The sequence below is a fragment of the Plecotus auritus genome (genome assembly GCF_963455305.1).
Source record: "Plecotus auritus genome assembly, chromosome: 3".
NCBI classification, from domain to species: Eukaryota; Metazoa; Chordata; class Mammalia; order Chiroptera; family Vespertilionidae; genus Plecotus; species Plecotus auritus.
In genome coordinates, this window is record NC_137772.1 from 17,928,121 (window position 1) to 17,954,359 (window position 26,239).

Sequence of the window (26,239 nt, forward strand, 5' to 3'; positions counted from 1 at the left end):
AATACTCTGCTCAAGCCTAGATTTTGAAAGCCCCAAATTATTCCATATTTAGAATGACTGTTGAGTGTTTAGTCTGATCATAATTCTAGACTTTGAAGCAAGTAGCAAAATGAATGAGAAGAGTGACAGGATACAGAAGTAAGAAAAAAGCATTGAGAATGCTGATAACTGTAATTTTTCCCCTATTGTCCTAAAAATATTCATGAAAGATTTCAGGGAGAAAAAAATAATTCAGTAATTCTTAGAGTCATCATTTATATGTAGTAGAATATCAGTTAATCTGAAATTGATCTTGGTGGAAAACATAGCTTTAACTTCTTGAGATTAGATTATTTCCTGGTGCTTTAGTGAAATTACTTCTATCACTACATAGCTGGTTCCAAATTTTCAAACTATTAGTAAAAACATGAAATATATCACCTAAATTAATATTTTGTTTTATATATAGGCTGTCAGTTTAGTTACAAAAATCAATTCAACTCTTATATTTGCTGGTATCTTGATGAAAAAATATCTGTATGAAAATTATCAACTCATGGTACTACTTAATACTTGGCAACATAAAGTCCTTGATAACAGGTTTTGTTTTATAATATTTTTATTTTTTTAATTACAGCTGACTACAATATTGTATTAGTTTACAACCCAGTGTTTAGACATTTATATAGCTTACAGAGTGATCACCCCAATAAATCTAGTACCCATGTGAATGTAGTTATTACAATATTATTAACTATATTCCTTATGCTATACTTTACATCCCCATGACTATTTTGTAACTACCACTTTGTACTTCTTAATCCCTTCACCTTTTTCACCCATCCCCCTCCCCAACCCTCCTCCCATCTGGCAACTGTGAAAATGTTCTCTGTATCTATGAATTTGTTTCTTGATTGAAATCTATACATAGCTCTTCCCTTGAGATACCTAAAGCATGAGGAATTAAAGCATGCTATGGGAAATGCAAAATGCATTGATCATTTGAATAGACTCCGGATGGATTTTCTTCATTCCTATTCCCTTGGCCCAAAATATTAACTAAAATTACTTTTTTTTTTTTTGCCCATGTTTACAAGCTCATATGAAAGCTCCAATGCTTTAATATAGTTTTGATGAAAATATTTGGCTTATATTATATAAATATGTTTATCTGTTTAAAGCTAGTTTTGGGGGTTGCTTTTTAAAATTGTTTATTGCTATTATTGTTTTGTTACTCTTTTGTTTACATTGCTTCTTTGAAAGCTCAGATTTGTTTCATTTTTACTCATATATTAGCCTTGTTCAGGGTCTAACAGATAGTGAATAATACTGATGAAACCTTAGACAGTTCACTTAACTGCCTTAGTGTCAGTTTCATTAACTGTAAATGAATCTGTTACAGATGGTCCCTTAGGAGAGTGACTGAAATTGGGGGTGAGGTGATAGGAGAAAGGTGACTTTCAAACTACACCCCCCTCATGCCATATAACAAGAGATGTTACTGATAGGCATGTATTATGCATGGTTTCAAAGTAGAGAAAAGAAAAGTCATAATTCTTTTTAGTTCCTTACTGGTTTAAGAACTTGTGATTTCACAATCATAATCTTTCCATGCTCTTCCATCTCAACAAAACCAAACTGAACTCCTTTTTACAAAATCAGGTCTACTTTGACCCTGTCAGTTGCTGAAGAAAGGGTCAGAAGCTCCTTAAAATGTTAAAATTGAGATGTCAATAATCATGACTTCTATTTATTGATGTAGGTGTTCTTCATTTTTATTTAAAAAGTAATTTGTCTTCTAACTACTTCAGAGAAATACAAGGGGGGTTATTTTTAATCTTTATGTTTTAACCTTTATTTTTAACCTTCTTTCTGATAACATACCTCTTTAACACATTAACTTATATCCCACTGTGTGGGTGTGTGTATGTGTGTGTGTGTGTGTGTGTGCGCGCGCATGCTTATATTTACATGTATCCTTTCATTAGTTTACTAATATTAAAAATTCAGACTTTGGAAAATAAACTTTTTGCTTGCTTATTTTTTTATCCCACTTATTTTATTCTAATCAAGGAAAAATATTTTAAGCCATCCATTTTCTCCATTCTTGGCTGCTATTATTTTGACTATAATTGCCTAGTTTTGTTTCTGACTGATCTATTGCTAGCCTTTATTTGAATGTTATTAAAGAATATAAATGCTCCATAGAGCACCATGGTCTCAGCCAGAATATTTTCAGATTCTCAGCTAAAATGGAACAGAACCTGTGGTTTGGCTGTTAAGTAAGTAGTTTAGATTTGTTGTCAGAGTGCATAAAGGACATCCTATATTCATTATGTTGGTTGTAGCTGCAATGTAGCATTTGAAAAATAGCTTAGACTGTTTATGGATTGTAGTCCTTGGGCACCAGATAGTGGATGTTGGAATGTATTGCAGCAAAGCTGATTAAAGTACTAGGCTCGCTAACAGTAAGAGTAGAAAGCCATTTGTAACACCTATGTCCGACTCTTTCAGATATATGTAAATGTTTCCTTTTGAACACTTTAGTTTATTATCAGCTTATCTATGAGGGAATAACATTTTTGCAAAAATGTGCCTGTTGGAGAAAACTGTAGGTAGACTGATTTTAGCTTTGAAGATCCCAAATACTTTGCAGTTTTACTACCTAGCTTATTGGAGTCACATTTCACTATGACTTAGATTTCAATAGTAGCTACTTTCAGTCCCCAATTTTAATGTTTTAACTGTATATAAGGGAATTTATATTTACTCCAAAATATAAACTATGTCAAAATTCATTGTCCTACTCTGTCCACCTCCTCTTCACTTTGGGCCACTTTTCCTCCCAACTAGAGTTCACTGGAGTAGAGCATAGAAATAGTTTACATAATCACAAACTTGCAGCTCTTTAAATATACTTTGTACTCCCTTTGTTAAAATATTTTAATATTTCCTCATCGTTTTCAAAATAATGTTCAGAGTTCTTAGAGGGTCATTCATGATCTTTCTAATTCTTCTCTGCCTCATCCATACCCATTCCCCTGCAAGTCCTTTGTTTCAGGTTTGCAGAGCTACCATTTTCCTTCTCCCTCACCCTTCTTTATATGAGGATCACCTGTCTTCCTTCAAAACTCTGTGCAAGTTTCCCCTCTTCCAGGAAACCTTCCTTGAACTATAATTACCTGCCTTTTATTAATTTCCACTTAGACTAGTCTTTAAGCTCTTTATAGCACTTCATCTGATTCTTTTTATACATTACTATAATTGTTTGTTTACTCGTCTGTCTCATTTGATAGACTAATATTCCTTGACTACAGAGATGATATGTGTCTCTTGGTTTTGAATCTGGCATATAGGCCTTTCAAATAAATGTTCATTGACTGAAAGAAAGACTTCTATAGATAATTCCATAATTTGATTTTCTTTGCTCTTGATATTTAAGATATTTGAGGTTATGGGTTATACCATTTTTCTCACAAGGGCTTTTTAAATTAACTCACTAACTTCCATATTGCCAACTAAAATGTTTAGTAAAGATAAGTTTTTGGTTTTGGGAAGTCAAGAGCTTTATTGGCAAGGGATATAATAATACATATCTTAAACTGTGAATCAGTTAAAGAATCTGGAGTGCAAAATATGGGAAATTGGAAAGGCCAACTCTTATCCTCAGGAATCATGCATTCTAGCTTATCTATGTATATTGTTGAACCTGTGATTTTATTGGTATATAAAATTTCCTTAGGGAAGAATAGATTTTTAAAAACGATTTTCTTATTAGAAAATAACTTTTCACAGTTCTTAGATTTTAATGTAATCTTAATTTGAGAAGCAAGACTGAGTCTAAACTAAAAGAATATTTGGCAGTGATGGATTTTAGAACTTAAATATGTGCTTGGTGGTCCTGAAATGTCTTTATACTGTTTGCATCAATAGTCTGCGTTCTGTAGCAAAACAGAAACGAAATGCAAAGAAATCTATATTTACAAGTAGATTATAAAAATAATTTAAGCTTATTTCTTAATAGCATTAAACATAAGTATTTCTTCAGTGATATAGCAAACTGAGTCCATGTATTATTAAAGCTGAATCATAGTCCTGGCTATTCTTTTTCTCTATTGAATGAACAGACGCTATACTATTAAAATTTCTTATTCTTTAAGCTTTCAAAAGAAACTTGTTTGTTAAATCTTGAATACCCTGGGAAGTTTGTATTGAAGGTCTTAAATTATATACCTCTTTTTAGTCTATGATATATTAAAAAATAGAATGAAAAAAATGTATTCACATCTCAATAGTTAGATATCTGTTCATTCACAGAGACCCCAGCCTGCTTTTTAAAAATATTTTTAAGGTTTATTGTTTGTTACAACTTGGTACTGGATTTGTATGAAGTGTAAAGATTATAGCATGTTAGAATATTATTGTCATTTAAAAATGTATTCACTGTTTTGGTTTTTGGAGCGCTGCCTCCAAGAGGTTCATAGCATTTGGTACATAGTTCACGTATTTCTAGTCTACAGACCTACCCTATCCAGGCAAAGGCTTCAAGGTTCTGATTTTTTTTTTCTTCTGCTATAAAACTCAGCAATGGCAATTAATGTGTGTTTTTAAACTTTCCATATCTTTACCAAAAAACTGAATTTTTTTAAGACAAGTAATGTGTACCTTTAAAGAGCCACATTATTTTGCTTTTGTCTCAGAATGTATTATGCTTCACAAGTATACTGTGACAGGCTGAATAGAAAAGGGGGGAGGGCGTATTGTCTTCAGCTGGCATGCTGTTATCAGAGGGAATGTGTTTCTGGACACGAGATTTAGCATTCATTGGTTGTCTGAAGAAAGCTACTTCATCTGAGGATTGGACAAGAAGCTGCGTCAATTTGCTGCCCGTCTCCAAGGCACTGGTGATGCTGCCTTCACAAGCTGGCTAACGTCACGGCTCCATCACCCAGCGGGGTGTGGACTATCTTTTTCTGTTCTTCTCTATTTAATTCTCTATTTGCTGCCTACTGCATTTCTTAATCTGTCTTCTGCCAAATGCTAACAGCATGATATTTTGTAATCATCTAGGTGAATACAAGAAAGACGAACTCCTAGAAGCTGCTAGGTAAGTGATTTCATTCATTTTAAGTGAGTATAATGCATTTAAGGGAGAATAGGGGGTGGGCAGGTAGAGGACTATAAAAATTATAGCATGATATTGTCTTGCTTGATTTTATGCAATAATGCAGAAAAGACCTTATAGTAAATCTTTGTGTATTTTACTTTACATGATTAGCTGTATTAAATGAGGCAGTCTCAGTCTGGTGATGATTATAAGGTTAATTGTATTTGGAACACATCTAAAGGTACCTACAAACCTTAGTTGCCGGCTTTTCCAATGATATTCTCAGAGTATTTAAATATCTATACCTTCATTTTTCTTTAAAAAATTTTTTAATTTTCAAAAGCTTGAATGAGGGGCATAAAGTAAATGTTAAAATTCTCATTCATTTTCTTTTGTTCTTGTTCATTTATAATTTAATTTATTAGCTCTTTACTGCATTTTGTATGTATTTTTAACTCCTGTGTTTTAGATCACTTATCAGAATAAAGTTTGCTTGTAATTAGGAAGGTGACTTTCTGCAGACAAATAAAACATGAAAATGTAGAAAGCTAGATCTTCCAAGCTGTACTACTACATGGTGATTAACAGGAATTAATTAGGAATATATTAATTGAATGTAGCAAAAGAGAGTCATTTAAAACCATATGAAAGAAATTGAAGCAAACCCATACTGTTTTCCTTCTTGTGAAAAAAATCTATAAATATAAGAAGTTCTATAATTTTAAAAGAATGACATACCTTTTTATAGGAGTGGTAATGAAGAAAAACTAATGGCTTTACTGACTCCTCTCAATGTGAATTGCCATGCAAGTGATGGACGAAAGGTAAGTTATTTAAAATATAATATTCCCCTTCAGTAATTTCTTTTTGCTTTACAGTTAAAATGTTTGAAGTTGGCATATATATGTATGCATATATAACTGTATTTCCTGGCATCTTTTCACTGTAAAATGAAATGCTGCTGTATCTGTTATTGGCAGTTGTGACATATTCATTGAGCTGGTGAAGCATGGATCTTAAGCCTTTCTCTTTAAATGTCAGACACTGAAAGTTGTTTGTTAAATGGAACTGCAGTTTTGTAGGTGATTAAAACTATAATGACATTATTTTTCTGTGTATCATCATGGAAACTGGAAATATCTGTTTATGTCCTATTTACCCATTTTTGTTAGGATATATGCATTTTTTATTTCTTATTTGGCAGAGGAAGATTTGTTTATTAGATACCAATACTTTTTCAGTTTAAAGCTGAGAAAATGTTGCTAATGATTTTCTTTAGATCTCTGTGATAGCCATGCTTTTTGTTTATTTTTTTTTATTGGGTAAGTTTTTATCATGGTATATTGACACTATAAAGTCTTTCTTTAAATGGCAGTTAATTTTTTAATGTTAAAAGATTGCTTTTATGTTTTAAAAACCTAAAATATATTTAACGTTACACTGCAAATATTGAGAGAAATCATCTTGTGCCTAAAACTTAAAGAATTAATTCCTTTGAGATTATTCATTTTGAAAATATGCTATGAAAACTATGAGGATGGATGGTGTCCCTTAGAAATAATACATATTTTGCCTTTTAAAATTATTTTTCTGAGTGATGATTTTATAGATCAGAATTATTCAGTTTTCCTGACTGCTTCCATACTTGTTTCCATTCTAAAGAAACCCATAGAATAGTGGCAAGAATTGAATCTTCGGAATATGTGTTGTTTGTTATTGTAGACGGCTTGTATATTATTTCACATGACCTAATGAGTGTTCCACTTCTCTGGATAATTTGAGGAGAGACTTCTACTTTCATGTAAGGTTAAATTATGTATATATAAAACTCTAAACTAGCAGAGATTTAATAAGTACTACTAATAGCTTTATGGAGATTTTAAACATGATAACTGCTCATTTTCCCTTCAATTTTGAGGTTGCTTTGAGGATTTTAACATTCTTGAGTTACTTTAAAGCTCCAAATTTTATTTGGATCCTCTCAGTAGATAACGTGACTTTTATCACAGTGCAGGACAGGGCATTTTTATCAATGGTAAGTGCAGCAATATATTTAGCCAGAGCTCTTTATAGAACCCAGCATACTTCAGTTTTCCATAGCCATTTTAATATTGCAGAATTTATGTGCGATTAGTACGGCAGGAGTCGATTTCCATCCCAGCCTTATTCTTCCATCTTTACCCTTATACCTTGACAGTCCCATTTTCAGCTCAGCAATCCTAATAATTAAGGAGCATGAACACTAATAATTAACAAATTACTTCTTCTCCCTGCCTCACCCCCTACACAAATATATATAGAGCTCCTTTATCTTTCCTTCTTATCAAAAGAGGATATACTTTCCTCATTCCTTTTAGCTGAAACCAAATTCCTATGGCTCCTTTTCTGAATTATTCAATGGCTTTTACCAGAGTTATTGAATTGTAGTTATTCATACATGACTTTTGCTTCCACTGATATATTAGCTCTCTTTTGTATTTTGCATCGGACCAAGCCAGGCACTTCACATGTAGCAAGACCTTAAGATATGAATATGTTCCCTGATAAGCAGTTTTATTCTCTGAGTGAAAAAAGTCATCCATTCTCTTTATCATTTAGATAATTAACTCAGAAATATGTGAATAGGGATTTTATATTTTCTGTTATTATATATTATTACTAGTATTATTTTATTAATTTATTTTGAGTAATTGTACTATAAAGGATGACATGTATTTTAATATTTAGAACATTTTTAAGAACATGTCTCAAATATTCTACTGAATGATTCATAACATAAATAATGCAATAATTTTTTAAAATGTACTCTTTTTAGATTACCAATTTTCTCAAATTAGAAAAGATTAAATAAGCATTTATTAGGTTTTAGTGCTATTTCTGCACATAACAAAAGCCATTTAAAATTTTCCATTGATATGCAAAATGCAAACAACATTTCAAAATTAAAATTGAATAATGTTTATATTTAAATATTACCCTTGTTTTAGCACAAAGTAGTTTTTACTAAATATACCAGTTGCAGCAAAGCCACAAAGCAGTAAATATTCTGGGTGCTAATGGAGATTGGGATAAGATCCCTTAGTTATGACATTATCTTTTGCTTTCTCACTATTGATGTCAATAAAATGTGTAAGCAAATCTACCTATTAAATTACAAGTCTAATTTATATATTTAGTATTTTTTCAAGCCATTTGCATGTATTTATTTGGAATTAGGAACTCAGGTTTTATATGAAGAGGATAAATGCACTTTACATATATAGTAAGTTAGTTTATTTCTTGAAATTGCATTTTAGAACACAGTGCAGAATCAAATTCATTTTTAGAGGGTTTCTAAATAACTATATTAATGCTTAACTGAGTCCCTGCCTGTCTCTGTTTTTACTACGACTCCTAGTTTGCAAATTAAAAAACCCATGGAAATGTCAATTTTGTAATGTTTTCAGAAAAGAACTGTTCCTTATACATTAACTAGTAAGTGGAGAATTTGCCTAGATATGTGTGGGGGTTTTAGACTTGGGCATTCCTTTTTAATGTAATGCGTGGGATTATACAATGACAGTGTAAATTTTAAATAGTCTCTTAATACTATTTGGTGACTTCATGATTATCTAATTAGTTAATAGTGAATGTTAATATTTTTATTTCCCATAGACATTTGTTTTTCTAACCTATAGAATTATGAAAATAGTAAAGTATCGTTAAGGTTTTAAGTAATTTATATTTTTTATATTATTCTTTTATTTTACACATAAACCAAATGGAACTTGACTACTTTAGAAATTTCCAGTTGTTTTTTATTTTTCCCTAAAGAGCAAAGGCAGATTTTTTTTAAAAAACTTTGGTCTGAAATGCTATTTTTATAGAATTATATACATGTTTTAATGATGGTCCCTTTAGAAACATGGGGCACAGATATAATTTATTCTTTTTGTGTCTCTTGTCCAGAATGATTAGGTACAATATTCCACAATTATTTTGAATTGTAGTGAAGTACAACCAGATCCTTAAAACAGATTGTATTTTCAAACTTAAATTTGTTTTCATTTACTCTTCCTTTACAGCATTTTCTATCAGATGTTTTTTGTTTATTTGTTTTTTAATATATTTTTTTTGATTTCAGAAAGGAAGGGAGAGGGAGAGAGAGAGAGAAACATCAATAATAAAAGAGAATCATTGACCGGCTGCCTCCTGCATGCCCCCTACATACCCAAAACCCAGGCATGTGCCCTGACCAGGATTCAAACCGTGACCTCCTTGTGCTTAGGTTGATGCTCAATCACCGAGCCACACTGGCTTGGCTCTATCACATGTTTTATTAGCAATTATACAGATGTTCTGGCCTTGATTGATATGTAAATTTAAGTAGGTGGTGGTCTTTTGTTTTTCAGTATTTTCATGGGGATACCTTTTTACAGTGAATGAAAATATTTGAATACATCTCAAATTATTTTAACATTGAACCTTCTTCAGCGTTCATTTTGGTCCCTCTCCTGTTATTTCCCTTTCCTGGCTGTCTTTATCCTCTTTCAGAAAAAATGTTCTGAATTTATCACCTCCTCATAACAATGAGGAGGTTGGAGTTGGGCATTACTGAACATACTCCTAAATAGGAATTCTATGTATCTTTGCAATGCCTGCTGTTGCTATGATTGTATGTCAACAGATATTGAAAGTAACTAATATTTGGTTGAAACTTTATTTCTGGTATTTCAGATTTTTTTTTCTGCCCATTTCATTCATTTAACCATCATTCAGTACTTACCACATGTAGATTACTCTATTAAGTGTCATGGGAAATAAAAATGTGTTTTGTGGTATTGGTTTACAGGGAATTTAAAAATTGATAGAATGATTAAGATATAATCCAATACATTGAAGCTAACACACTAAAAAATGTATGATTCCTTTTGCCTGTGATACAATTATAAAGTGTAGATTTAAGGTGGGGTTTGTTTCCTGGCCCTTTTATTTTCAAAGCATTAGTATTTAGACATGTATGCTCTTCTGTAAGAAACCACAAATTTAGATTAACAGGCAATTGTAAGAACATGATTTAAATTCAGAAAGATTAACTGAAGAGTTTTTTTAAATGTCATATTTCTACTCTGTAAATCTTTGCTTCCATAATATAGTTAATAATTTATAAGACTCTGGAAACAGAAAAAAGTAAAGTTTAAACACTATTTTAAAAATATAGATCAATTAGAAATAAAGTAAAATTTAGTACCATTCCTTGAATGCATCATAAAAAGTTGTGTGTTGTAATTGAAAGAGCAAATAGGCTCTGAGGTCAGACAGATTGGGTTCTGTTCTCTGCTCTTTCATTTTCTAAGTATGGATGTGGCTGTACAGTTTTCAATGTATTCATTGATATGGGAAAAATCATCCCATTCCACAAGGCATTTGAGAGGATTAAGTGAAATAATGTGATTAACGTATACAGTTTGTAGCACATGGTAGAACCTCAGTAAATTAGATTCCTACTCCCTTGATACATTTTTGAAGCTTTTGAACATATTTAGAATGGACACGGACATACTTTTGAGTACTCTAGTGTTCCCCATTTAAACTGTATTATCTAGGCTCAGTCCCAGGTAGCATTTGGATAAAATGTAGGTTACCAGGTAATCTACAAAGCATATAGTTGAATTAATTATTTTGGAGCTTGGCCTTTGTCCCCTTACCACCCAACATCTCATTTAATTAATAAATTTGTTTAAATTAGCAGCTTATAAATTCAGAAATATGTTCTAGAGCTATATATTTTTTAATAAGAACACACTTATTAAAATTAATATCTGGCTGAAAATAATGCCACGTATTCATTTAAATTCCAAAGCACATACATGAAGCACAAAGAACATATAGGATTAGTATGGTTTTTTGTATTTATATTTAAACTTTAGGTTTATATACATTTGTCATATTGTAATAACAGTATTATTGGTTAACAGCTCTCTCCTTCAGTGTAAATCTTCTCTGAATATCATGTTTGACCAGCATTTTAACAATCCTTCTGTGAGAGAGTGTTACTTTGAAGACCCCTCAATGAACTGTGCCCCTCATTATTTATGCCTTTATCTAGTCCTCTCCCACACAGACTGTGACTAAGCCCAGGGCTGCTTTGATGAATAAAATAAAGCAGAAGTGTTGCTATGCCATTTCCAGGACTAGCCCCTGAATTGGTGTGGCGGCTGCCAATTTCTTGCTTTTGGAATGCTCTATCTTGAAACCCAGCTGCCATGCCATGAGGCAGCCCAAGCAACCATGTGGAGAAGTCCATATGGAGAACTAAGGCCTCCAACCAGAGACCCACCTGAGCTCATTTAGGCTTCTCAGTGAACCTAACCACCCAGGGGTCCCAGACATCCTGGCCTCTGCTTGAACTCCCAGTCCAGCCTCCAGGTGACATAAGCCATCCTAGCACCCTAGGGTATGGGGCAGGACTGCCCAGGTAATTTGGGAGGTGATTTGTTATCTAATAATAGATAACTAAATTACCTCTAGTCTAAGAAAATGTAATTCAGTCAATGCTTATTATCTGTTGCATCATTTCTCAGGTGGATTACTAAAAGTAGTTCTTTCATAGCTCCTTGGAAGAATAGTGAAGATTTCAAAATAAGACCCCAAACATTATTTTAGATATGTCCAATTGCATCTTTTGGGATTATGGTGTTATGGGAAAAAGCAGGAACTTGAAAGTAGAAGATCATTTCGAGTTAATATTGTTACTAGCTATGTGATCATGGCAAGTTTTATTTTATCTCTGAGTTCTGAATTTTTTTAGCCTAAAAAAATAATAGTTTGGGCCACATTAGCTCTAAGATACCAACTCTTAACATTTTAAAATTGTAATGCATTTTATAATTTGTTAGAGGCCTGGTGCATGAATTCATGCACCAGTGGGGTCCCTCGGCCTGGCCTGCGGGATCATGCTGAAACCAACTTGCCAACATCCTCTGAGGGGTCCCAGATTGCAAAAGGGTACACGCCAGGCCGAGGGACCACACCAGTGCACAATCAGGGCTGGGGAGGGATGCAGGAAGCTGGCCAGCCAGGGAGGGGCCACGGGAGGGCTCCAGGGCATGTCCGGCCCATCTTGCTCAGTCCCAATCGGCTGGACCCCAGCAGCAAGCTAACCTACTGGTTGGAGCGTCTGCCCTCTGATGTGGTCAGTGCATATCATAGCGACTGGTCAACTGTCTGCCCCCTGGTGGTCAGTGCACGTCATAGCGAGTGGTTGAGCGGCCTTAGCATATCATTAGCATATTATGCTTTGATTGGTTGAATGGATGACCGGATACTTAGCATATTAGGCTTTTATTATATAGGATTTTTTATCAGTTAGTAGTAATTATCATAACATAGAATTGGAATATATAAGAGCCCATAGAGTCACCCTAGTAAAAGACCCCTGGTATCTCTAATAAAGTTTATATGGAACCTTTTTCTCCTTTAAGAAAGTGTGGGCACATGCCTGGCTCCCTATGGCCTTTAGTGGCCTATAGCATCATCCTCTGTTCTTGCCAAATCTTGGTAGCTAAAAGGTCATACCATATTCTAATTTTCAACTTTCATAGACCATACTTCAGATGTTACTTGTGATTACAGAAAGGTTGAAATGCAGTAACTCTGCATTAGGGAACTCTTCAAGTGCTTTAGGTTTAATTATATATCTAATCACATCACATCTTTAAAGTATATCTTGCTGAGTGGTGCATGTCTTATTGTAATGCAGAAATCCCTTAGAGCAAGTTTTCTTGCCTACTTATGTTGGGATGTATTGTATAAAATCTTTATGCTTATGTATATTCATTTTGTAACAATAAGGCCTTGAAAATGTCTTTTTTATTTTTCATTAGGGAATCACTTCTAAAACAGTCTCTATTTTGTCAAGCATGACATTTCTGCTGGTGAGGGTAATTAGTATCCGTGCCAACTGTGCTCTCTTTGAGAAAAGAATTTCTAGTAGAAAGAGACCATAGTGTTAAAAAGTAGGTGGTAAAACTTAGTTCATTTTAGTTCTGCTTAGCCACCCTCCTCCGAACTGTGGTTTCTCCTACACTCATATCCAAAAAGTACAAGTTTCTTGCATTCTGAGTTTATAGTTGAGGGACAGAAAATAACTACATCATTTTTCTGTGTGTGTGATTCATTGTTAAATTTGATTTAGAGGCCAAATTACAAAAATGACACTTTTGAATCTCCTTTTAAAATTGTAAGTCTATGTTTAAAGGTACTTTTTTGCCTCTTTAAATGCTAGTAAAATCTTTATAGGGTAGGGTAGATTATAACTGCAGCAATAGCTTGAAAAATATTCATGTGGTCGAGTGGCAAGGGAATAATAGGAGGATCAGGAAGAAACACACTAAGTGGCCTCAGTGGCATAGCTGCCGTCCTGGTGCTTCAGGTAAGTGGGTGCTGGGTGGTAGTATTTATACACACATATATATATGGATAGAGAGATAGAAACATCAATGATGAGAAAGAATCCTTGATCCAGCTGTCTCCTGCACACTGCACACTGGAGATCAAGCCTGCAACCAAGGCATGTGCCCTGACTGGGAATCAAACCGTGACCTTCTGGTTCATAGGTCAGTGCTCAATCACTGATCCACACTAGCCAGGCCCTGATTGTAGGGAGCAGCTATAGGGTTAAGCCTCAGACTGACCTGTTGGCAAAGCCACAAACAAGTCTCAGCTTAGAGGGCACAGCCTTCTTAGCATAATTAAGCTTGACCTTATAACGCCCCCTAGATCCTATCTGGGTAGCTAATGGGCTGTGGGAGGTGCAGCAAGTGCAGCCAAAACAAGTGAAACTCACAAGAACATTGTAACTATGGTGACCACTACCTTGTTTACCTCTGGCTATAAAATAAAGGCTTAGCTTGCCCTCTGGATCTTTCTCTGTGGCCTTAGCCAGGCACAGGAGATCCACCTAGACCCAGCTTATTCTCTTTGTCTTTTCTTCAATCCTTCGCCACCCCCCTCCCCCCTCAGGCTCACCGAACCCTTGGCTGAGCTTGCTCGCCACACTGATGACATATTTTTATTTATCAATTATTACATGATGAAGAGATTTAAAAATACCCCTATAATGATTATTATTTGATTATGATTTCTTTAGCTTAAACTGTTCAGTTGACAGTATTCTGAAAAAAGCTCTTAAATGTTTTTAGTAAAGGGTGAACCTTACTGTGTAAAAAGGCTTACTTAGGTACAAAGAAAAACCTGATTTCAGAAACTCTTCTGGCCTGATGAGAAGCAGAAAAAGTGAAGATTTGGGATTTAAGAACTTTGAAGCTATCTGTAGCTTTGAATTAGCATTATTAGGAACAGTGGTTTGGCAGTAATACAAAACCAACATAAACTATTGACTTCTTAATTCATTGTTTACCAGTTGTGTGGTGCTCAGGTTGGGATACAGTAGACAGGGTGGCTTAACAGAAACGTTTATCACAGCTCTGGAGGCTAGGAAGTCCAAGGGTAAGGTGCCAGCATGGTTAATGTCTGATGAGGGGCTCTTGTCCTGGCTTATGGAGGGATGCCTACTTGCTGAGAGAGAAAGCGAGCTCTGGTGTCTCTTCTTTATAAGGGCACTACTCCCCTTATTATAAGGGAGGCCACCTAAAGGCCGTCTCCAAGTAGCACACTGAGTGTTAGGGCTCAACTTACGAGTTCCGGGGACTGAGTGACACAAACATTGTAACACTTGCTTATTTTTGTATCACTACTTTTTTTTTTCTTTTTAAAGAAGTATAATCACCCAGGAAGCCTTCTTCTTCCCCTCTCCATCATATGCATATGTATCCATTCACTCACTTGTTCAATTAAATTAGAATTCTAAAAGGAAATTTCTAAAAGCATCAAGAACTTTCATAATATTTTATTTTTAAAAAGACTGTTTTCAGTGACTAAGAAAACATCTTTGTCCACTAATAATGGCATCAGTAGTAAAACTTTAAAAACACTATAAGCACCTTGCATAATTTTTTGAAATGCATATTTGGGTAGCCAAATTAGTAAGTTTGGAAATAGACTAATTCTGAATATACAATATTTCATATATTGATTTTCCTTTTGTAAAGATACTTTCGTTTTTTAATAGTAACATGATAATACCCTACTCTGAATACGATAATGTCTATTAAACTAATCTTTTAGTTTCAGAGAAGGTTCAAAACCTGTGAGATAGGGGGAGGGGCCTGTGGGCAAGGAGCAGAGCTAGAGATCTCTGCTCCTGTCTACCTTTGGCTGCTGAATTCACATATGCAAACTCAAAAACAACAAGGACTTCGTCACTGAAGGAACATGAGGTGACAACATATCTCAAAAGTCTTAGAGGTCTCAGCCACATTGAAATCAGCTAAGCCTAAGGAATCTACCATTCTCCCTCTTTACACAGTTAAAAGGGCTATCTAATGATCCAAGGTGGAATGATTCTTTCATAAATAATCTTTTAAGTGCCTGTCAGTGTAACGTGTTTCCTATTTCAAGAACAAATTATTTGTTGAACATTAGTTAGATTCTTGGATGTTTAGATTTGAAAACCTAAGATTGTAAATATTAACTATAAAAAGGAATTCATGTGAGGTTTAGGTAGTGTGAACACTTTTCTTCTTAAAAGTATAAAACATCATGTTACTATCAGACCAAGAAACCTGGTTTCCATAAAGTATGCCAGCTGTTTCTCATTAAACAATGCAAAATTAATGTTGCACCTCTGAGAGTGCTAAGTATTTTTTTCCATACAAACCCTAAGAGAACATGCTAGAAACTCATTTTCATGCATACATTTCAATTTTTCTGCTGATATTGAGGCTGGAAAAGAGAAACAACTTTCTGGCTGTTGAAGAATTCCCTTGGAGTTTCCACAATGATGATATTAAGTTAAAATTGAATTAAGTTGGTATTCAGAGTGTTATTCTCACAGAGATTACCCTGTGGATTTCCCGTTCTTTTTTGTTTGTTCATTTTCTTTCTTTCTCTTCCCAGTACATGTACTTGAGATAAAGATAGTCTTTGCCCTGGCCCATGTGGTTCAGTTTGTTGGGTGCCATCCTGTGCACCGAAAGGTTGCCAATTCGATTCCTAGTCAGGACACACACCCAGGTTGCAGGCTAGATCCCCAGTAGGGGGCATGCAGGAGACAACCAATCAATGTTTCACTCTCATATTGATGTCTCTCTTCCTTTCCCTTCCTCTCTCTACAAATCAATAAAAATATCTTTAAGAAAAGATAAGTCCTTTACATTACCACCTTAAAAATAAATGTTTACTATAGAAGGCAGTTGAAGTATAGAAATATTGCTTTATATTTCATAAATTCAACAAATTTACAAATGCTTTAGGTCCCTTTTTAAAGATGACCACATATGTTACTTTGAAAGAACATTCTTTCTGAGGCTATAAAACGTCAATCATTAGTCTACCTCTGTTCATATAGTCTATGTAGAATTCAGAGAAACTTTTTTGGAAGAGGACACTATTGGAACCTTCACTGTGATAACTCTGACAGATAGATAACTGTGTTATCTGGCTCTACTTCAACACTTTTTTTTTTTTTAAAATGAGAGCTCACTTGTTTTTACCAAACCACATGTGGATTTAGTGTTGAATTTAGGGTTTCATACTTTAAGGAGGGATGGTAGGTAGGAAGTTGGTCTATGTAAAGCAGTTGAGACAACTAGACATCTTGAGTTCAAAAAGAGACCACATGACTATGTATTAGAGATAGGTAGGAAAATGCTGCACTAGGAAAGAGGCAGATAAATGATCTTCTCTAATCTCAGTATTTTGTTATTCTCCTTGTCCTCCAGTATTTACTATATTAGACAATTTCTATTGTTGTTAAGACGTTATACATTTCTAGGGTGCTCATCCAGTGGTATGAACACACTCTTATTATTGACAGCATTTGACATGTGGTACCTTGTGGATCAGCATGCTAACTAAGGTGGTCAGAACTACTAAGGCAATCCTGCCCACCAAAAATAACTCTTCCTGCCACTTAGCTTATCCAGAATGCCCAGCCAAAGGAAAAGAAAGAGGGTGAGGGAGAGTGCTGAGGTCAGACTGTCTGGATTTGATCTACAAATCTGCTAACTTAATGTATTAATCCCCATATGCCTCAGTTTCCTCATTTGTTATGTGGAGATACTAATAGTTTCTAGCTCTGGTAGTAGTTGTGTAAAGTAAACAAGTTAATACATATAATACACTCTGAATAGTATTTTTTACATAGGAAGTACCCACAATATTTTGCTATTGTTTTTAAAAAAATACTTTGTATTTTCAAAACATTTTTGTATCTTCTACTTCATTTTAGCCTGAAGATAACTATGTGAGGAAGCCAAGTACTATTGTCACCCAACTCTCCCCATTACAGAGGTTGTGACTTAAAAATATTCAACATTCTTAGGTTATAGGAGTAGTATCGTGTCTATTCATGAATAGTATTGATATAGTCCACTGACATGAGGCCGTGTCTATGGTTAGGTGTGGTTAGCTCTAGGCACTGTGCTTTAGTAAACAGGTGACCAAGAGGCCAAGGACTAGAAGAAAAGATTCATAATGGGAAATAAAACTTTATTAATAAATAAGAGAATCTAGTAATGTGTAATCTGTAGAAAAAACAAGTTAAAGAAGACATAATTTGTAAGAAAGGTGTGAATAAAATATCTTTTTAAAATTTTATTTCTTCTTTGGCTCATTAATTTTTATTTTCCAGATGTAGTTTCTCTTTTAAATTATTTTTATAATAGCCCAAGAGTTGAGAAACTTCAAGGATATTGTCTAATCTTCATTATGGTACTACTGAAAATATCCCTTCAAAAGATAGGCAGTGGCCATGAGATATATTTATTTCTATGGACTCATGCCCATATTGATCCTTCAGCTTTTAATTTATTCTGATTCTGATTTAAGTATCACTGTCTCAAAGAAATTCTTAAATTGATCATGTCTCTGTATCTAAAAGAAATTTAATAAGCTCTGATAATATGGTTATATTTTCTTGGGAATTTTGTATTAATGGCTAATATACTATTTTATGGGTAGAAAGGAAACATTGATGTATCTCAACCAAATAAATTTGAAAGAGATGTTTTGCTAAGCTAGCCAGAACAGAGATGGAACAACCTAAATGTCCATTTATAGGTAATGGGCAAATAATTATGGCCCTGCCCTGGCTGGTGTGGCTCAGTTGGTTGAGCATCATCGCCTGCACAAAAAGATTGCCAGTTCGATTCCTGGTCAGGCCTTGTCTCTCACATTTCTCTTTTTTTTTCTCTCTCTCCTCCTCCCCCCTCTCCTCCTACTTCCTCTCTCTCTAAAACCAACAAAAATGTATTTTAAAAAATAATAAGTACTATCCACCATAAGTACTATCCTATGAAATATTCAAGTTTCATTTGAATGAGGAAAATCAACTTTCTTATTACATAAAATACAAGAAGATATAGGCACAAGTTAAATAATCACAAGAAAAGGGAACTAACAGTGTCTTCAACAAGGCAGTATTATGAAAAAAACAAAAAGGAGGATGAAAACTGTTGTAGATGGAGGGAGACTTGAAGGCACAATATCCAAATGTGTTGATCTTGACCAGCAAACCAACTTAAAAAGTTTTTGAGGTAATCAAGAAATTTGAATATTGACCTGGGCATTAGATGATAATCAAGGATTTACCACTCTTCTCTTAGATGTAATAAAAATATTAGGGGTTTTGAAAGAAAATGCCTATAATTTTTAGAGGCACCTACAAAAGTATGTAGGGGTGAAATGTTACTGTGTCTTGAATTTGCTTTGGAATACTTTAGTGGTGAAAAGAAAGGATAAAAGTGATAGCAGAAGCCAGTGTAACAAAAGTCTTAATAATTAATGTATGTTGAATCTGGTTGATGAGTACATGAGTGTTCAAGTGCTGAAAATATCATGAAGTTTTATCTTATGAAACCACTAGAGGCCTGATGCATGAAATTTGTACAAGGGACTCGGCCCTGGCAGCCCCGCCCCCCACCCACTGGTTGTTCTGGAAGGTCATTCCACCCTCTGGTCTAATTAGCATATTAGCTCTTTATTATTTAGGATTTGGTGATTTTAACTGTAGAGCAAGAGTCTGGAGGAAAAATTTGAATAGCATGTTATATTAATGAGCTTGTGTGGAACTGAAAAAAACTATACTTGAGTCTTATTTAAGAAACTAGAGGCCTGGTGCACGAATTTGTGCACGGGTGGGGCTGGCCGGGGGGAGGGGTCGCAGGCAGTTGGCTGGACGGCCCACCCCCTGGTCAAACTCCTGGTCGAGGGGACAATTTGCATATTAGCCTTTCATTATATAGGATGAATTGTTAGATAGAAAGTATAGTACCTTTTGTTATCTCTTGAGCAGATTCCTAATAGATTTCTTCTCCTAATTTGGTAAAGTAATAATAAGTCTTGCCTTATTCCAAATGCATGTGTACCCTTGCATATGTGTACCCACGCACACAAGCACATACAATTTTCTGATTTGAGAGTGCTCTAGAAACCAAGAAACTCATCTAGCATTAAGTCTGGCTAGGTAGGGTGACTAACCATTTCAGTTTCCATGGGTTTCCTGGGACCAGGAAAGTCCTCAGCAAACCAGTATAAGTTGGTCACCCTAGTCCGAAAAACCCCAGAGGATTTGATTTATTTCAAACTGAATCTCCATCTTAAAGAAAACCAAAATACACAATACATCATGAGGTTAGACAGCTCTCTGATGACTTACATCATGGCTTCACAGTTGTGGTTTGTCATTTCCTAGGGAATGAATCAAACATCATACAGGCCTGCATAGAAATACAGTTGTAAACCTTTCATACAAATTTAAAGTCAGATTCACCAAGCTGAAGTATTCGTGTCTTCCATTCAGAAATTTCTTGGTAATGTAAATCAAAAGCTGGCAATAACTTTCTTTTTTTAAAAATTTAATAAATCTTTATTGTTCAGATTATTACAATTGTTTCTCCTTTGTCCCCCCATAGCTCCCCTCCTCCCGGTTCCCACCCCACCCTCTGCCCTTACCTCCCCCCCGCCACTGTCCTCATCCATAGGTGTACGATTTTTGTCCAGTCTCTTCCTGCACCCCTCATACCCCTTTCCCCCTGAGAATTATCAGTCCACTCCCTTTCTATGTTCTTGATTCTATTATATTCACCAGTTTATTCTGTTCATCAGATCTTTAATTCACTTGATTTTTAGGTTCACTTGTTGATAGATATGTATTTGTTGTTCATAATTTTTATCTTTACTTTTTTCTTCTTCCTCTTAAAGAATACCTTTCAGCATTTCATATAATACTGGTTTGGTGGTAATGAACTCCTTTAGCTTTTTCTTTTCTGTGAAGCTCTTTATCTGACCTTCCATTCTGAATGATAACTTTGCTGGGTAGAGTAATCTTGGTTGTAGGTTCTTGCTATTCATCACTTTGAATATTTCTTGCCACTCCCATCTGGCCTGCATAGTTTCTGTTGAGAAATCAGCTGACAATCATATGGCTGCTCCCTTGTAGGTAACTAACTGTTTTTCTCTTGCTGCTTTTAATATTCTCTCTTTGTCTTTTGCTCTTGGCATTTTAATTATGATGTGTCTTGGTGTGGTCCTCTTTGGATTCCTTTTGTTTGGGGTTCTGTGCGCTTCCTGGACTTGTAAGTCTATTTCTTTCACCAGGTGGGGAAAGTTTTCAGTCATTTCTTCAAATAGGTTTTCAGTATCTTGCTCTCTCTCTTCTTCTGGAACCCCCATAATTCTGATGTTGGTACGCTTGAGGTTGTCCCAGAGGCTTCTTACACTATCTTCAACTTTTTGGATTTTTTTTCTTTTTGCTTTTTCGGTTGAGAGTTTTTTGCTTCTTTGTATTTCAAATCTTTGACTTGATTCTTGCATTCCTCTAGTCTGCTGTTAGATCTCTGTATAATATTTTTAATTTCAGTCAGTGTATGTTTAATTTCGAGTTGATCCTTTTTTATATCTTCGAGGGTCTCGCTAAATTTATCAGCCTTTTCTAGGATATTCTTGAAAAGCCTTATAACCATGGTTTTGAATTCTATATCCAGTCGTTTGTTTTCCTCCATTTCTTTCGTTTGTGATCTGTTTCTTTGATGCTGCATTTTCACTGCTTCCCTGAGTTGGTAGGGTAGCTTTGTGTGCTAGGTTTCCTATAGGGCCCAGTGGGTCAGCCTTTCCAGTTAACCTGAGGTGGACACTCTTGGTGCACCCCTTTGTGGACTGTGTGTACAGCCTTGTTGTAGTTAAGTCTTGATTGTTGTTGGTATCACTGGGAGGAATTGACCTCCAGGCCAGTTGGCTGTGAGGATCAGCTGTGTCTACACTGGGAGAAGTTGGGTGCTGGAGACAGCCTTATAGGATTAGACTTGCCAAATTGCAAAAGCCTTTGTGCTCAGCTTGGGTGGGGCTGAGTCTCAGGGCGGGGCAGACAGTCTTGGCTTCCCGTCAGCCCTGCCCTTGCACGCACGCCTCCAGACCTCTGCCTTCCGCGGCTCCCCTGAGTTTCCTCCTGACAGTCCAGATTCCCCCCGTAAGAGCGTGGGTCCCCAGGGGCTCACCCGGAACTGGGATTCAGTGCAGTTAGAACTAGGGTTCAGTGCAGTCAGGAGCTTCCAACTCCCTTCCGCTAGGGAATGCCTGCAGCAACCTCCGCATTCAGTCTTCTCTGTGAGCACTTGTGCACATGCTCGCCTCCAGACCCCTGCCCGCCGCGGCTCCCCTGGGTCTCTGAGTCTCCGTGTGCCTTTCTTTCTACCTGACAGTCCAGACTTCCCATGTATGAGCCTGGGTCCACAGGGTTTTGCCCAGAAGTGGGGTTCAGTGCAGTCGGAACTGGGGTTCAGTGCAGTCGGGGGCTTCCTTCCCCCTCCCGCCAGAGAAAGCCAGCCAAGCACTCCACCGCCCTTCCTCTCTGCGTGCATGTCTCCGTACCTCAGTCCTTTGCCACTCCTCTGATTCTCCGTGAGCTTTTCTCTTTCCTTCTAGTTGTAGAATTTCCACTCAGTCTGCCTTCCTGTGGTTCTGGATGATGTCTGTTCTGTCTTTTAGTTGTAGTTTGAAATTGTTGTGCGAGGCAGCAGTTTAGGTGCTTACCTATGCCGCCATCTTGGTTTCTCCAACTTTCATTTTTTTAACATCCTACTATATATGAAATACTATGTTAGTCCTTAAAACATAAAATCGAGATACATTCTCCATTCTCAATGAGCTCAGAGTGAATTATAGGAGACAGATACATAAATAAATAACTATGTTATTTTGTGACAAGTGTTAGGGAAAGATTATGGTAGTTTAAGGACCAGTCTTTGATAATCTTTTTTTGTGTTTTTATTGCAAAAGTATTGTGCAAAGACAGGATAAAAGGAAAGAATAAATCATTCTGGAGTATTGGTATTTTGGAATCTCATTTTAAAATCTTGTTTTTAGGAATGTCCCAAACTTTGTACTTTATAAAAATAGGATAATAATAATATCTCGAGAAATTAAGAATTAAATTTTATAATATTGTATGCTTCCTAGATGAAAAGTGCTACAGAGGTTGGGATATTCTTTTTATATGGTAATTGTTAACCTCAGAAGCTTTCTCAGCACCACTAGATCAGGGAACTCTTTCCCCTGTACCCAGCTGTCATTTGTGAGATAGCAATATGTGCTTTGTGTTAAAATGTAAATGCTAAAATTCCCTTGTGATTGAATATGTGATTACACATTTAAATCTTGAGAAGTAGTTATCATGATTTCTTTGTTCAGTGGAAACAAAAAATCTAAAAATTAAATTTTGGTATTCTAGACACATGATAGTATATAGGTTTTCCAATGCTAATAACTGATCTGTAAGATTTTTTTTTTCTTTTTAATCCTTAGGAATATTTTATCTTCCATTGTTGCTATAATTTGTTAAGAAATCATATGTGAAATTAAATTTAAGTGGGAAAATATTTTGTTACTGGAAGGCCTTTAACTTTTTTAGAAGTTATTTCACTTTTTTTAAAGCAGTTTTATCTTTTCTTTTAATTAGTAAACAAGTACATGTTTTTGTTTAAAAAAATCAAATACCAAAGCAAGAACGTAAAACCAAGACTTAAAATAAGCCTTTACTCCTTTTCTTATATTGTGCTACCTGGACCTATGTTAAAGTTGCACCCACAGTTTTATAACAGAGTTGTCAGTTGTCACTATTGTAGCTAGGCATGTAGGATAACTTAAAGCTACCTTAAATGCTTTCTACTGCCCTGCAGATCTGTATCAGAAAAAGCAAAGATATATATGGCTGTTTTTTTACAGAGAAGAAGGGAGAGGGATAGAGAGTTAGAAACATAAATGAGAGAGAAACATCGATCAGCTGCATCCTACACACTCCCCACTGGGGATGTGCCCGCAACCAAGGTACATGCCCTTGACCGGAATCAAACCTGGGACCCTTCAGTCCGCAGGCCGACGCTCTATCCACTGAGCCAAATCGGTTAGTGCTATGGCTGTTTTTTTAAAGGCCTGGTTTTAAGAAAACTTTGAATTTGGAGGTTTCTTTAAGTAAGGATTCTTTTTTTTGTAAATGTTTTACAATATGAAAATGTTAGTAATAGTATTTTTCTCACAGCAAAATAATATTTAGATAGATTTTTAGAAAGACTTTTTGTATTTACAGTTATTCCATACTTTATCACTGTACATGTTTGACTTTTAAAACATTTCAAAAAAAAAATCTCTTTTAAGAATAAATCTGAGGAGTATAAACTGGCAGTGTATAATGTTTTAAATGTTGGATTCTTATGTTTACTAGTTTACAACCACCACAAAAATATCAAATAGCATGTGTATTTTACAAATGGGTCTGCTTTATTTTTTTCAAAACTGAAATTACACTCTGTTAATTATCCTAGCATTTAGAAAATTACTTTTATTATCACTTTGCCACTTGACAATTGGGATGTAAAGCTGGCACTCTGTGGTAACTGTTCACTACATGTAGTCTAGGCCACATGATGTTAATTGCTTTGTATCAGAAGATAGCATTTGGTGTATAATGTTTAGTTGTAAATATTTTTCTGGAGGAAATACTTCTGGGCTCTTAGTAGTGTACGCTTGTTTAAATCATCCTTTGTTCTCAATTTGTACTGTTTGGTTTTTTGGGGGTTCTTTTTTTGTTTTTGTTTTTTTGTTTTTTGCTTTCTACCATTTCCTCAAATTTATTGCTTTCATTTTACAGATTTTTATGTGCTTTCTAGTGATACTATTTAGTTTGCATAATTAGCATTCACATTAGAATGACTACTTGGAAAATCTCATCCATCTTGTTCTATACTCACTCTCCCTGGGAATTCATCCACTCCCATAGCTCAGCTACCTCTGCTTGGATGGTGCTACCAATTTTGCTAACTGACACTGTCATTAACTCTCTCCTAGATTAGTCCTGCACTGTTCTCTTCATGTCTGCCTGTCATTGGGTTTGCCCTCCCCCTCCAATGTATTATCTATAGAGTAACTAGAGTGTTCTTTCTAAAACTTTAGTCTTAAGTAATTTTCTGCTTAAAGTCTTTCAGGGATTTCCCATTGTTCTTATAATCTCTCCCAATCTCATACTATACTTAACCACTGAAATTTTTTTAGTTCCTCAATTGTACCATGGCCACTGGGTATTAATATGTGCTCTCCACACTACCTGGAATAAAGTTCCTCATCCTTTTGCCTCAGTGATTTGTTTATGCTCGTCTCCTTTTGGAAGCAATTCTTCTGAGAATCTTCCCTGACCCCACTCCTTTCTACTCGCCTCTGGAGTGGTTTAGTATATGTCCTCTAGCCTCTCATGCCATCCTGAACTTCCCTTTGTAGTCATCACATTTATTTGTATTTGTCTGCTTTCTCTAGTTGACTCCTCAGAAATAGATGTTTTCCCCCTCATCCTTTGTCCTCCCACATAAAAAATTATTTTACATATACTTCATTTAGAGACTTTCTGTTTTTAAGGAATAAGAAAACTCCTAAAGGCACAGTATGGAACCTTTCTTATGCCCATGCTATCCCTAGCACTTAACATGGTGCCAGATACATGGCAGATGCTGACATTGTCATGAGTACCAGTGATGACCAAATTTGTGCCCAGCTTCCACCTCTCCTGAATTCTAGACCCATTACCACTAGGGTATCAGGAACTTCAATTCAATAAACCCAGACCTCAGATTCTTTCCCTCTGAGCTCCTCTCCTCTCCTCCTTTCCTCTCCCATCCTCTCTCTTCTCTCTTCCTAACTCCCGTTTCCTTCCTTTCTTTCATCTGCCACTGACATTTCCAAACTGGAACTTTTGTACCCCTTGCTATCTATATCAGTCAGTTATCAGATTCTATTAATTCTGCTGCCCAATAATTTTTGACACTCACCCCTCAACTCCATTTATTCACAATTGCTTTATTTCAGGCCTCCTTCTACTTTATCAGTTACAGAACCTTCTAATTTGTTTGTTATTTGAATTTTAGCAGTTTAAATATATTACCATTTTTAAAGCATTATAAATAATTTTTAATCTCAAAATGATTTTTAAAAATCTAGAAACTAGATATTTTTAATGTTTTGTTCTTCTAAATAAACACTGTGTGTATAGGTATTCATTTATTTAGTCACTTCATTTTCAAGAATAAGAAGTAAAAGCTATTATTGAATCAACTATATACAAAATTTTTAATTTTATTTCTGTTTTACACATGAAGAAGCTGATATACATAGGTAATATGACTTTCACAGTTTCATAAGATCCAGGAATATAATCAGGTTTCCTGACTTCCTCTTCAGAATTCTTAAAATCTGGATGGTCTCCTCATTATTAGCTGTAGATTGCTCAGAAATATTTCTTAAACTTAGAAGCTGTCAGAATATATAAAATGTGTAGAGTACTATGAACACAATAATAGATAATACAGTATTTCGTAATTCTTTTGTATCTTGACATTTAGAGTATACATAAAGAAAATAAATTGAAAATTGTATTAAATTCCCAGGCCCAAATAGAAAACAGGAAAAGTGAGAGTACATAAAAGTATATTAGACCCTGTTTGAAAAGATGTTGCAATATTTAAACGTTAAGTAAATGAGCAAGTAGAAAAATCGCTATGGTTGTAGAGAACC

At 35.2% G+C, this 26,239-nt stretch overlaps 1 protein-coding gene across 1 annotated transcript in view; it reads left to right on the plus strand.

Moving 5' to 3' along the window:
* Positions 1-26,239, plus strand: part of TNKS (tankyrase) — a 166,837-nt gene that overhangs the window by 85,264 nt on the left and 55,334 nt on the right. Inside the window, exons 4-5 of the mRNA XM_080659908.1 lie at positions 5,050-5,086; positions 5,835-5,910. Coding sequence (XP_080516034.1) covers positions 5,050-5,086; positions 5,835-5,910 — 113 coding nt within the window. The remainder of the gene's footprint in view (positions 1-5,049; positions 5,087-5,834; positions 5,911-26,239) is intronic.